At 36.8% G+C, this 14,319-nt stretch overlaps 1 protein-coding gene across 5 annotated transcripts in view; it reads left to right on the top strand.

Annotated features, from left to right (window-relative positions):
• The window catches only part of TMEM245 (transmembrane protein 245), a 114,653-nt gene that overhangs the window by 15,784 nt on the left and 84,550 nt on the right, over positions 1-14,319 (top strand). For all 5 annotated transcript variants that reach the window (XR_012470788.1, XR_012470789.1, XM_074196764.1 and 2 more), the window contains exons 2-3: positions 655-772; positions 1,940-2,041. Coding sequence is in view for 3 of the 5 variants with exons in the window: in XM_074196764.1 (XP_074052865.1) it covers positions 655-772; positions 1,940-2,041 (220 nt within the window). In the remaining 2 variants the exon portion in view is untranslated. The remainder of the gene's footprint in view (positions 1-654; positions 773-1,939; positions 2,042-14,319) is intronic.

The raw sequence follows: 14,319 nt of genomic DNA, 5'->3' as shown, positions 1-14,319 counted from the left end.
CCATTTGTTTTTTGTTTTTTTAATACCAAATCAGATGGCTTAAATTTTGCTCCATGCTACCTTACTTTCTGAGAATATCTTTTTTTTGTAAGCAGTTATATTTTATAGTGTTTTTAGGTTTTGCAGTACATTTTATATACAGATCATCTAGATTTCATGAAAACCATTTAATGGATAGAATTGTTTTCCTGATTGATATAGATGTAGAGAAACCTTGATATCCCATATGGGGCTTCTCATGTAGAACATGTCTTATTAAATATAGTGTTTACAATAATATCCAATTAGAACTTAGTATTCCTACATATGAATTATTTTCTAGTGTTAATAGATTTTATATTAAACTAAGGTTTTAAAAAAGCCTAAAGATTTTTTAACACCAAAAATGAACATTTTTAAAGCATCTTACAATTTTCAACCAAATGGATGATTTATTTTCATTTTTAAAAATAAGATTAGATCAAAGAATTTTCCTAGTACTATTTTCTTAACAACCTAATATATATATATATATAGAGAGAGAGAGAACTACCACGATAATAGTTTTAAAATACAACTACTTTAGAGTTTTGTATATATATATAGCTATGTTTGTGTTTATTTACATACCCATGTTTTTTCAACCTTATATTTTCTGTTCATTTATTCCTAAAGATCTGGACGTTGGTAGTTGGCTATGTGTTGGCTGTTTTATTCAAGTGGAATGCAAGTACTGAACGCTACTTGAGAGCAGTTTCAATTCCTGTCTGGATTATATTACTTTTCCATTTAGGTGGGTCACTTGTTTTTGATACCAAGAAGTGTACCATGCAAATTAAAACAAATATTTCAAGATTTATCTAAAAGTTTAGATTTATTAAAAATACTATTAGATTGTTAGAAACTTTAACTTATAACAATGCTACATTTTCAATTTTTCATCTTTTAATTTTGTTAAATGATTGTTTTTAGAATTTTGTTTGTTTTTTACAATTGAAAAACAGAATTATAAGGTAAAACAGCACAATATTTAAGCTATTTTTTAGAAAAATATATTGCATTACCATTTTATTTCATTTCTGTTTTTCTGTAAAACATTTTTGATCAGTGTTTTTTTAATAGCATTCAAGATTACCTGTAAGGTCCATTCCCGTTCTCATGATTCTTGGAGAATTTATTCCAGTAGCCCTTTGAGTTTTGGGTTGGATTTTTTTGAGCCATGCTGATTTGGGGAGATTAAGGAGGAGAAAAACCACCCCTTAGAATCTAAACTTTGTACATTAAAGAGAGGAATGTTATAGTTTATTATATATGCCTTTACCCTTTTCTTGGAATTCAGAGTGGGTTGGGGTCATTTGAAGTCCCAGGAAATCCAACCAGGCCCCATATTTGAAAGGACCTGTAGAAACTCTGACTCATATGGGTATTAGCATTTTACCCTGATACAGAATGGATTTTTAACACTGAGAGATTAGAATCCTTTAAAAAGTACTAGAGGGTATAGCCTCTTCTGTGTTTTCTCAGTCTGAGTCTCCTAGAGTCAGTCAGCTTCTTAGGAAAGCTTTGGATTGAATCTGTATTTCTAGAGCTGGGTCAGATTTTTCATACAGAAGCTCAACTGTTCACTTTTTTTCCCCTTTCAGAGACCTAGTCTGCAGTATAGAATTTTTTTTTAATTTTATTGGTTTTTTGTAAGGCAATGGGGTTAAGTGACTTGCTCAAGGTCACACAGCTAGGTAATTATTAAGGGTCTGAGGCTGTATTTGAACTCAGTTCCTCCTGACTCCAGGGCCAGTGCTTTATCCACAGCACTGCCTAGCTGCCCCCAGTATAGTTTTAAATGTGTTAATTTTATACACACACACACACACACACACACACACACACACACACACACTCTAACTGTCCATTCAAGTTCATTACAGAGGGCTTAGTAGACTTGTTTACTATTTATTTTCAGCATCTCTGGCTGGCTCCTGGAGGATACCTGTATTCCTAGTCATAGTTTTTCTGATGTCTGTGGGTACTCTTCATGAAAAGCAGAATGAAAAAGTCTCCTCTGGTAAGAACTTTTATTTTATTAATAGTAGTATTCTAAGAAGTATCTTGGAGAATAAATGCCAAATAATTTATAGTAAAAACAAAAAACTTGCCACGTTTTCTATTCAAATATATCATTTTAAAAGTTTTATATTGGTAATTATTTAAGTTCTTTGAGAAATTAGGTTTAAAGAATTATCTTCCTAAAGCATTCTCTCTATATTTATAGAAGTTCATAAAAGTTGTACTTGCTAAGGAAAGGCAACCATTCGTGAGGAGTCAGAAATATTCTTAACTTTGGAGCTTATTTAGACTTAACAGCAAACAACCATTTGGAATGCAGTTCACTATGAATTCTGAAACAAGTTTTCATTTAGTTTGATTTTTAAAATTTATTATCATCTTTGATACATCACTTTCATGTAGGAGTATATCCCCTCTCCTCATCCCCACCCCTCCAAGGACAACCATCTCATGCAACAAATAAAAAAGGAGGAAAAGTCATTCATCAAAACTAACCAACTGTTCAACTAAATTAGACAATATTTGTATAGTCCTACACACTTACCATCTCTCAGTTCAGCAAAGAAGAGAAAGAGAGAGAGATCATAGAATCATAGATCTAGAATGAGAAGGAATTTCAGAAACCATCATTTCTCATTGTTTCTTTGAGATTAACATTGATCATTGTAATTATACATTATTCAGTTTCAAGGCCATTTTTGGTCTTGTCATTGTACATGTTGTTTTCTTTACTTTCTTTACTTCACTTGCTTCAAGTCATTTCATTCTTTCCCTGGCTTCTCTGTTGTCTTCATATTTATCATTTATTTGAAGAATATTCCATTATTAGTGAACTTCACTCTCATTTGGAACTGGCTCAGAGAGGAAATAACATGCACATTCAATTAGGTATAGAAATCTTTCATACCCTAGAGGAAAACAGGAGAGGGAAGAGATGGGAGCGGGGGGAGGGGTGTAGGAGTTAGAAGAGGGAAGTTCATGGGTGAGGGTAGTCATATACAGCACACTTCTAAGGAAAATCAGAGTAAAAGGAGAGAGAACAGAATAAATGGGAGTGAGGAGAAATAGGATGGAAGGAAATACAGCTAATAGCAGCTGTGGGAAAAAAATATTGAAGCAATTTCTCTGATGGAATTACAATAAAAAATGCTATCTGTCCCCCCCAAAAAAGTATTCCATTACATGCATTAACCATAAAGGTGTTTAGCTGTTCCCCAGTTAACTTTAGCTGTATTTTTCCAATTTCTTAATATTACAAAAACTGTTGCTATAAATATTTTTTATTTATGGGACCTTTCTACCTTTGACCAGAAATAAACTCTTTAAGTGCTTAAATTTTTATTTATTTTTTTATTTTTTATTTTTTGCAAGGCAGTGGGATTAATTGGCATGCCCAAGGCCACACAACTAGGTAATTATTTTCTGAGGCCAGATTTGAACTCAGGTACTCCTGACTCCAGGGCCAGTGCTCTATCCACTGCACCACCTAGCCTTACCTTTTTAAGTGCTAATGATTGTCATAAAATCCATACATTGTATTTACTCTTAATGTCCTGATCTAAATAATTATATAGGAAAAAATGTTAAAAAATACAAAGGAAGGTAACTTAGTCATACCAGATCTAAAACTATTATAAAAGCAATAATCATCAAAACTGTTTGGTACTGATTAAATAAAGAAGTGGATCAGAGAATAAATTAGATAAAAAGAAATAGTAATACATGACTATAGTAATCTACTGTTTGATAAACCCCAAAGACTCTAGCTTCTGGGATAAGAGCTTATTTGACAGAAACTGCTGGGAAAAGTAGAAAATAGTATGGCAGAAACTATGCATAAACTAGCAGCTCACACTCTGTCCCAAGATGAGGTCAAAATAGGTGCAAGATGTAGAACAAGGAAAATTTTATCTCTTGCATCTGTGAAGAAGGAGAAGTTTGTGATCAAATAAGAGATAGAGAACATTATAAAATGCAAACTGAGTAATTTTTATTACATTAAGTTAAAAAAGGTTTTGCACAAACAAAACAAATGCAACCAAGATTAGAAGAAATACAGAAAACTTTCTCAATATCCTGACCTAAATAATTATATAGGAAAAAAATGTTAAAAATGCAAAGGAAGATGACTTAGCCTTATTAGATCTAAAATTGTATTATCAAAGTAGCAACCATCAAAACTATATCATATATGTACATATATATGTAATATAAATAAACTTAAATATATAAAGGGAAACAATTTTTATAGCTAGTATTTCTGATAAAGAACTCATTTCTTTTTTTCTTTGTCTTCAGTGAACTTTCATTTTAATTAATTACAGTAAGTGAATTCATTCCAGAGCTGACATAATGAAAAATAGTAAAGAACTCATTTCTAAAAGATATAAAGAACAATCAAATTTATAAGAATATGTCATTTCCTAATTGATATGAACATATTCCAAAGGATATGAACAGGTAGCTTTCAGATGAGGAAATTAAAGCTATCTATAAGTCATTTGAAAAAAATGCTCTGAATTTATTAATTAGAGAAATGAATTAAAACAGCTCTGATATACTGCCTCACACCTAACAGATTGACCAACCTGACAAAAAGAGGAAATGATCAATATTGGTGAGGATATGAGAAAACTGAGACACTAATAAAATGCTGGTGGAGTTGTGAATTGATCCAACCATTCTAGCACTACCCACACTCCCCTTATTAGCTTCTGTATTGGTTTTTCCTTTTATGCCTCATCTGTATAAGATAATTACTCCCTTTATCTCTTACACAGTTTTATTTTTTTTTAGGAATCACCCATCATACTTAGCTCAGCTTCCCTCTGTTACTTTTTTCTAACTACTCAAATAATGATGGAGTAGTCAAATAATGATTATGACATCTAAAAGTACTGCTGATATTTTCCATTTAAGAAGCAAACAATTTAACCTTATTGAGTCCCTTATATTTGATTTTTAAGGTTTACCTTATAATTCTCCTGGATGTTATAGTCATTAAATGCCCTTTTTTTCTGAATTATACTTAAAGCTAAGTAAATTATCCTTGGTTGTAATTCTAATTCTTTTGCTCAGTGAAACATAGTATTCCAATATCTAACGTCTTTCCAACATAGTAACTGCTAGGTCTTGTGTTATCTTTAACAATTTTTTTTTCTTGTTGCTTCCAGTATTTTTTTCCTTAACCCGAGAGCTTTGAATATTGGCTATAATATTTCTGTAAGTTTTCCTCCTGGGATCTTTCTCTCTCTCGTTTTTGTTTAATAATACTTTATTTCTGTATTTATAGAGTTATAGAGTAACAATAAAGTTTTTTTAATTTTCTGTAATTTATTTACACATTAGTAAAATATTCTTGTTTAAGAGTAAACATAATATCCCCTTCCCCACAAAAATATAAAACCTCATGAGAAATAAAGTAAAAGAAAGAGAAAGAAAATATTTTGTTTCAATCTGTATTCTGATACTATCAGCTCTGTCTCAAGCGGATCACATTCTTTATCATAAGTCCATCATAGAAGTTACTTCCATATTTTTCCACAGTTGCTGTTGCTGATTGTAATTCCCTCCATCCATTACTCCCTACCACCATCTATTATATTTTCTCTCTTCTTTCACTCTTTCCCTCTTCAAAATGTGCTGTGGGGTAGCCTAGTGGAATGGCAGACAGGCCCCAAGCCTACATCCCCACCCCCAGAGACCCAGCAACCACCTGGCCCCATGGTCCTAGACAGGCCACCCAATCCCACCACCTTGCAAAAAGCAAAAAAAGAAAATGTGTTATATCTGACTGTCCTCTCCTATGATCTACCCTCTCCTCTATCACCCACAACACCCTCTCCTCTCCCCCTATCTCCCTTCTCTCCTTTTTCTTCTAGGGGTCTATATTCCTATTGAGTGTGTATGCTGTTTTCTCTCTGAGCAATTTCTGATGAGAATGAAGGTTCCCTCATTCCCCCCCCTCACCTTCCCCCCTTCCATACCATTGCAAAAGCTACATGAAATATCTTTTCCATGATATCTCTTAGCCTATTCTACCTCTCCTTTCTCTTATTCCCAGTAAATTTCCCTCTTACTTATTGACTCCATTTTTGCCATACATTGTATCTTCGAATTCAGTCTCTCTCTTGTGCCCCATCTATAAAGTCTCCTTCTACCTGCTCTATTAAATGAGAAGTTTCATATGAGTATTATGAGTATCATCTTTCCATGCCAGGAATATAAGCAGTTCATCATTCTTAAGTCCCTCATAATTTATCCTTTTCCTCGACCCTCTCTAAGCTTCACCTGAGTCCTATATTTGAAGCTCAAACTTTCTGTTCAGCTCTAGTCATTTCAACAGGAACATTTGAAATTCCCTAGTTTCATTGAAAGTGCATCTTTTCCCCTGGAAGTGGATATTCAGTTTTGCTCGATAGTTAATTCTCTGTTGCATTCTAAGCTCTTTTGTCTTCTAGAATATTATATTCCAAGCCCTAATGAGCCCTCAATGTAATGCTAAATCCTGTGTGATCCTGACTATAGCTCTGCGATATTTGAATTGTGTCCTTCTGGCTGCTTGTAATGTTTTCTCTTTGACTTCGAAGTTCTGGAACGGGCCTATAATATTCCTGGGGGTTGTTTGTTTTTTTCTTAATCTCTTTCCAGGGGAGATTGGTGTATCCTCTAAATTTCTATTTTGCCCACTGCTTCTAGGATATCTGGGCAATTTTCCTATAGAAATTCTTTAAAAATGAGGTCAAGGCTCTTTTCCTGATCATGACTTTCAGGTACCCCAATAATTTTTAAATTATCTTTCCTAGATCTGTTTTCCAGATCAGTTGTTTTTTTTCAATGAGATGTTTCACATTTTCTTCTAATTTTTCATTCTTTTGGTTTTGAATTATTGTGTCTAGATTTCTTGCAAAGTTGTCAGCTTCCTTTAGCTCCATTCTGCATCTGAAGGATTTGTTTTCCTCAGAGAGCTTTCTTATTTCCTTTTCCATCTGGTCAATTATACTTTTTAAAGCATTTCTCCTCAGTAACTTCTTTGAACTATTTTATCCATTTGTTCTAAGCTGGTTTTTAACATGTTATTTTCTTCAGCATTTTTTTTGGATCTCTCTGACTAAGCTGCTGACTTCTTTTTCATGTTTTTCTGCATCTCTCTCATTTCTCTTCCCAATTTTTCCTCTACCTCCCTTACTTGATTTTCAAAACCTTTTTTTGTGCTGTCATAGTCTGGGCACAAATTCTATATTTCTTGGAGTCTTTAGATGCAGAAGCTTGGACTTTCTCATCTTCAGATTGAGTATTTTGGTCCTCCATGGGACCAAAGTAATTGTCTGTGGTCAGGTTCCTTTTTTTTTCCTTGTTTACTCATTTCCTCGGCCTATGCCTGGTTTTGGGGTGCTTCCTGAGCTTTTGAGTATTATTTGAACACCTGCAAGGACCTCAGTATGTGAGACTCTAACTACTCTCCAGGTCTGTTGAATGACAACTAGCTCACTCCTCTGCCCCAGGGCTGTGAAGGGGTGCTCCATGCTCTATGGGGGGCCCAGATTGCGACCAGGGTCTTAATATAGTCAAATCTCCAGAGTCCTGTCCCAGGGACAGAGGACAGACCTCCGCAGTCTCCCTCCACTTCCTTATCCCCAGCCCTTATCTTCCGTGAGCTGAACATTCAGGGCACAGCTGCTGGGTGGCTCCACAGCCCTCCTTCCGTTTCCTGGGCTGCACTGAGGAAGGCCAGACTGGCCTGGGGTTTGCACTCATTCTGGCAGAGGTCTCTCTGCCTGTCTTCCAAGTTGTACTTGGTGCTCCCTAGGGTGCAGGTCAGGAAACTCCTGCTGCTGGGAGCCAGAGCTTCCAGATGCCCTGGGGCTGTTCCCTGTGGGTTGAGGCTTCTTCTCTCCTGTGTGCTGCTGCCCCCTCCAACCTGGTGGAACAGAGCCTTCCCACTATTTTCCAGGTTACCTTAGGTTGGAGAATTGTCTCATCAGATCTTTCTGTGGGTTCTGTCTCGAATTTTTAGTCATAATTTTAAGGTTTTTGAAATATGTTGGAGCGAGCATCTAAGAGAGGCTATACTCTTGCCACCATCCTGGCTCTGCCTCAGGATCTCTTTTAGATGGTAATCTTTGGATTTTTTTCTCTCTGCTTGCCCTTTTGTTCTAGAACTTCAGGACAATTTTCCATGATAATTTCTTGTAAATTTTATCGAGGTTATTTTTATTATAATTTTCAAGTTGTCCAACTATTTCTATATTAATTTTCCTCCATCTATTTTCTAGATTAATTTTTCTGATAAGATACTTAACTTTCTCTTTAATTTTTTCATTCTTTTGATTTTGTTTTATTATTTCTTGGTGTCTTAGATAGTAATTTCCCCTTGCCCAATACTAGTGTTCAAGGAATTTCAAGTTTTTGATTCTCTCTTTCAAGCTGTTTGACTTGATTTTCTTGAATTTCTTTTAGTTTCTCTAAGTTTTCCTCAGTCTCTCTGATTTTTAAAGTCCTTTTAAAATTCTTTCAAGATCTTTTTGTGCCTGGGACCATTTGACATTTCCTTCTTTCTTTTTTTTTCTTTTTTTTTTAAGATTTTTGCAAGGCAAATGGGGCTAAGTGGCTTGCCCAAGGCCACACAGCTAGGTAATTATTAAGTGTCTGAGACCAGATTTGAACCCAGGTACTCCTGACTCCAGGGCCAGTGCTTTATCCACTGCACCAACTAGCCACCCCTCATTTGACATTTCTTATTGAAAAAGGAGTGGCATTTTTAGCTTTATCATCTTCCTCTGAATATAACCCAGATCTTCTCTATTCCCATAGTAGCTGTTGGGTTGGATTTTTTCCTCCTTTGTTTACTCATTTTAATTTTTTAATTTTTTGTTTTTAGCAGTTCTTAGTGTATTCAAGTTCTATTCCTAAGGTGTTATGGTGATGTCCTGTCTTTTTTTTTTTTTTTTTTTTGGTTGTTGTTAGACATAATTTGGAGAGCCCCAAATCACGGTTCTTTCTTACTGTCTGTCCTGGGTCTCTACCTTGTATTTTCCTCTCCACTCAAGCCAAAATTAGGGCCCCAGTACACTACCCTGCAAATGATCTTGTTCTGTGTGATCTCTGGTGGCAATCTCTGTAGGATCCCTGCCCCTCTGCTACTGACCTCATCTTCTCCCTACAGCCATAACCCAGGTTCCCCAGCCCAGGATGTGTTTAGTCAGCACAGCTGTGCTTGGTGGAAGAACCAATAGTGGAAGAACCTTCAGCTGGCCATCAGACCCCTTTACTTGAGTGTGAGATGAAAGTTTTCTTGGGCTGAGGCTGTCTCTCAACCCACATGCCCTGAGGGCTTGTTGTTTGTTAATTCTTCAGAGTCTATGTGGAGGTATTTGCACTTTACTCAGGACAAACCTCTATTTTGTCCTTTCTAGAGGACAGATAGATGGCGCAATGGGTGGAGTGCCAGCCCTGAAGTCAGGAAGGACCTGAGTTCAAATGTGGCCTCAGACACTTATAATTGTGTGACCTTGAGCAAATCACTTAACCTTGATTGCCTCACATTCAGGGCTATCTCTTGTCATCCTGATCCAAATCTGGGTTCAGATGACTAGGAGAAAGTGAGGCTGGTAAATTAGCATAGCAACCCCCTCCTTCAAATGAAGTTTGATGACTTATCATGCATTATCTACCTGATATCATAGTCTTCTGTGAAAATGAAAGATGAAACATTATTGGCTTTCCTAAACTCTTCTCAAATTGTCTTAGAAGTACAGCAATTAAACCCTGACTTTTGTTTGTTTTCGCTGCTCTACATTCCCTTTGTGGTGAGGTTCTGAATATTTTTGGTAAAGGTAGGGTCAAAGGAGGTAAAGGAAGGTTAAAAGTTTTCTGACCAATTCCTCCGTCTTCCCAGAATCCTAGAAAACTATTTTTAAAGTTCTTAAATACAAGAATTTCTATCATTAGAAAAGCAGTAAGGGGCAGCTAGGTGGCGTAGTGGATAAAGCACCGGCCCTGGAGTCAGGAGTACCTGGGTTCAAATCAGTGTCGGACACTTAATATTTACCTAGCTGTATGGCTTTGGGCAAGCCACTTAACCGCATTTGCCTTGCAAAAACCTAAAAAACAAACAAACAAAAACAGAGAAAAACAGTAGTAACAGGACAAGTCTATAAACACAAAATACGAACAATTCATTTTGGTATGGGAAAATTAAGGCATGATTTTTGATGTTTTACCAGTATTTTCTTTCCTTAGCCCATCATTTCCTATTCATAAACAAGATAGTACCATAGTCCCATGACTAATAGTGACATTCCTTTACTGCTGTTACAAGCTTAGGAGTTTGTTGCTGACAGGTGTAGGAATATACATTTCTTTATATCACATTCTTTCCTTCCCTAATCCCCCAAATCATCAGCAAACCATCAGTCTTAAGTCCATTCTGATTGCCACAATAATGATTTTATTCTGAGTTAAGTAATAAATAAGGCCAGATTTTTTTTTATATAAACCGTTCCATCATTTCCTAAAGCAAAGACAGAGTTGAACTTTTCATGTTTATTGATTTCTTTTTTATAACAGTGTTGTTATTAATAATACATGTGATACATCCACTTTTAAGTTTTGCTCAATACATTTCCTTTTTTTTAGTATTTATTCTTATTTTCTACAAATAATGTATTTTATACGTTACTAAAATTTTCTTGTTTAAGAGTAAACATAATACCTCCTCCCCCCAAAAAATACAGACCTGTATGCACAATAAAGTAAAGGGGAGAGAAAAAAATTAAAATTAAAACAAAAAAATAATAGTAATAATTTTAGGTATGGCCAGGTAGCGCAGTGGATGGAGCACCAGCCCTGGAGCCAGGAGCACCTGAGTCCAAATCCAATTCCATACACCCAAAAATCACCCAACTGTGTGACCCCATACAAGCCACTGCAACCCCATTGCCTTGCAAAAAAAAAAAAGATATAAAATAAAATAGTAATAACAATAGTAGGGCCAGTTGGGTGGCAGACAGTGCACTGGCCCTTGAGCCAGGTGCACCCGGGTCCAAATCTACCCTCAGACACCCAACGATCACCCAGCTATGCAACCCCAGGCAGGCCACCCAGCCCCATTTGCCCTGCAACCCCCCCAAAAAAGAATAATAATAATAATAATTGTGCTTCAGTCTGTGTTCCAACACCACCGCTTCTGTTGCGAGTGGATCACATCCTCTATGATAAGTCCATCACAAAAGTTACTTCCATATTTTTCCACTGTTGCTATTGTTGATTGCAACTCCCTCCTTTTGAAACTTCTCCACTACCATGTACTATATTTTCTCTCTCCTTTCACTCTGACTCTGCTGTAGAGTAGCTGAGTAGCACAGCAGACAGATCCCTGGTCCTGGGGCCAAGAGGCCCCAAGCCTACATACCACCCCTTAGGCCCAGCATCTACCCAGACCTGTGGTCCCAGACAGGCCATCCAATCCCAGCCCCTTTCAAGAAGTAAAAAAGAAAATGTGTTGTATCTGACCACTTTCCCCCTCATGGTCCATCCTCTCCTCCATCACTTACATCCCCCCCTTCCCCCTGTCCCCCCTTCTCTCCTTCTTATTCCAGATGCCTATGCCCCTTTGAGTATATATGCTGTTTCCTCTCCTAGCCACCTCTGATGAGAGTGAAGATTCCCTCATTCCCCCTTGTCTTCCCCCCTTCCCTATCATTGCAATAGCTCATTGTAATAAAGAAAAATCTTATTATATGAAATACCTTAGCCTATTCCTCCTCTTCTTTTTCTTTCTCCCACTACATTTCCCTTTTCTGTATTGACTCCATTTTTACACCATATTTTATCTTTAAATTCAGCTTTCTCCTGTGCTTCAACTATTGAAGCTCCTTCTACCTGCTCTATTAACTGAGAAGGTTCATAGGAGTATTATCAGTGTCATTTTTCTATGCAGTTCATAATCATTAAGTCCCTCATTTACCCCCTCTCCTCCAATCTCCGTGCTTCACCTGAGTCCTGTATCTGAAGATCAAACCTTCTGTTCAGCTCTGGCCATTCCAACAGGAACATTTGAAATTCCCCTGGTTCATTGAAAGTCCATCTTTTCCCTGGAAGAGGATGTTCAGTTTTGCTAGGTAGTTGATTCTCAGTTGCATTCTAAGCTCTTTTGCCTTCCGGTATATATATTCCAAGCCCTATGAGCTTTTAATGTAGTTGCTGCTAAGTCCTGTGTGATCCTGACTGCAACGCCACGATATTTGAATTGTGTCCTTCTGGCTGCTTATAATATTTTCTCTTTGACTTGGGAGTTCTGGAACTTGTCTATAATATTCCTAGGGCTTGGTTTTTTGGGATCTCTTTCTCGGGGGGATTGGTGGATTCTCTCCATTTCTATTTTGCCCTCTGCTTCTAGGATATCAGGGCAATTTTCTTGTAGTAATTCTTTGAAAATGATGTCAAGGCTCTTTTCCTGATCATGACTTTCAGGTATTCCAATAATTTTTAAATTCATTTTCCTAAATCTGTTTTCCATATCAGTTGTTTTTTCAATGAGATGTTTCACATTTTCTTCTAATTTTTCATTCTTTTGGTTTTGAAGTATCGTGTCCTGATTTCTCGTAAAATCAGCAATCTTCCTCAGTTCTATTTTTTGTCTGAAGGATTCGTTTTCCTCAGAGAGCTTTCTTATCTCTTTTTCCATCTGGCCAATTCTGCTTTTTAAAGCATTCTTCTCCTCAATAACTTTTTGAACTGTTTTATCCATTTGACTTATGCTGGTTTTTAGCATGCTATTTTCTTCAGCATAATTTTGGATTTCCTTGACTAATCTGCTGACTTCATTTTCATGTTTTTCCTGCATCTCATTTCTTTTCCCAGTTTTTCTTCTGTCTCCCTCACTTGATTTTCAAAGTCTTTTTTTGAGCTCTGTCATAGCCTGAGCCCAGTTTCTGTTTTTCTTGGAGTCTTTAGATGCAGGAGCTTGTGCTTCCTCTCTTCAGATTGAGTGTTTTAATCCTTCTTGGGATCACAGGCAAAGTATTTCTCAATAGTATTCCTCTTTTTTCTCTGCTTACTCATTTCCCCAGCATATGCCTGGTTTTGGGGTGCTTCCTTAGCTTTTGAATGTGTGAGGCTCGGTCTTCCCTCCTGGTCTGTGAATGACCACAAGTGCACCCCTCTGCCATGGTGCTGAGGTGGGGGGGAGCTGCTGTTCTATTGGGGGGGCTTAGACTGCAATCAGGATCTGAATGTGGTCAGAACCCCAGAGTCCTGTTCCAGGGACAGAGGACAGAACTTGGCCGTCTCTCTCCACTCCCCTCCCTAGGCTCAGTGCACTCATGCCCTGGGGGCTCCTGCTTAAGGGCTTCTGCTTACTGTTCCTGGATCTGGGCTGCTGCGACTTAAGAGACGATCCTCTCTTGTCGCCATCTTGGCTCCGTCCCCCTAATTGTGTCTCAATACATTTCCAGTTGAACTCAAAGCTACCCCACTGGCTTGGCATTATAAGTATTATCCCTACCTTAGAAAAAGAGTAAACAGAAATTCCCAGAAAGGAAGGGGTCTTGTCCATGCAAAAAAAAGTAGTAGGTTTCAAAGAAGAGGGATTTTTTAACCTAGCACTTCCTATTCCAAGTTTGACTCTTTTTTCCTAATGTATTATGCTGCCTCTAAGTAAACATTTTTCAAGTGCTCTTAAGTATGTTATTCTTTGAGCAGTGTGTGTGTGTATATATATATATATATATATATATATATATATATATATATATATATATGTTTATATAATTTGCAAGGCAAATGGGGTTAAGTGGCTTGCCCAAGGCCACACAGCTAGGTATTTATTGAGTGTCTGAGGCCAGATTTGAACTCAGGTACTCCTGACTCCAGGACCAGTGCTCTATCCACTGCGCAACCTAGCCACCCCTTGAGCAGGATATTTTTGCCTAGATCCCAGAGAAGTTTATATCCTTAATAATGTTTGAATTTTCTTCATTCTCTCAAATCTTATTTTTATATTTTTAAGACCCCAAATCCATTTAATTGGAAGATGATCCCATTTAGACATTCATTTACCTGTCCACAATCATTAACAGGTAAATAAATAGTCAAACTTTAATATAGCAGTATAATAGATATTCTCAAACTGGCACTTGAAATTAAGTCCAATGGAATTCTGAGACAATATAAGCTCATTGGTCTTCAGCTAAAAACTAGGTGCGTCAAGAATTGTGACAAAAGAAAAAGAGGCTTTAGAACTTAACTAAACTAAAATTTTATCCTTTTAAAAAA

This window comes from Macrotis lagotis, chromosome 8 (genome assembly GCF_037893015.1).
Source record: "Macrotis lagotis isolate mMagLag1 chromosome 8, bilby.v1.9.chrom.fasta, whole genome shotgun sequence".
NCBI classification, from domain to species: Eukaryota; Metazoa; Chordata; class Mammalia; order Peramelemorphia; family Peramelidae; genus Macrotis; species Macrotis lagotis.
The sequence above is the reverse complement of the archived record's forward strand: the minus strand, read 5'-3'. Positions and strand labels throughout refer to the sequence as shown.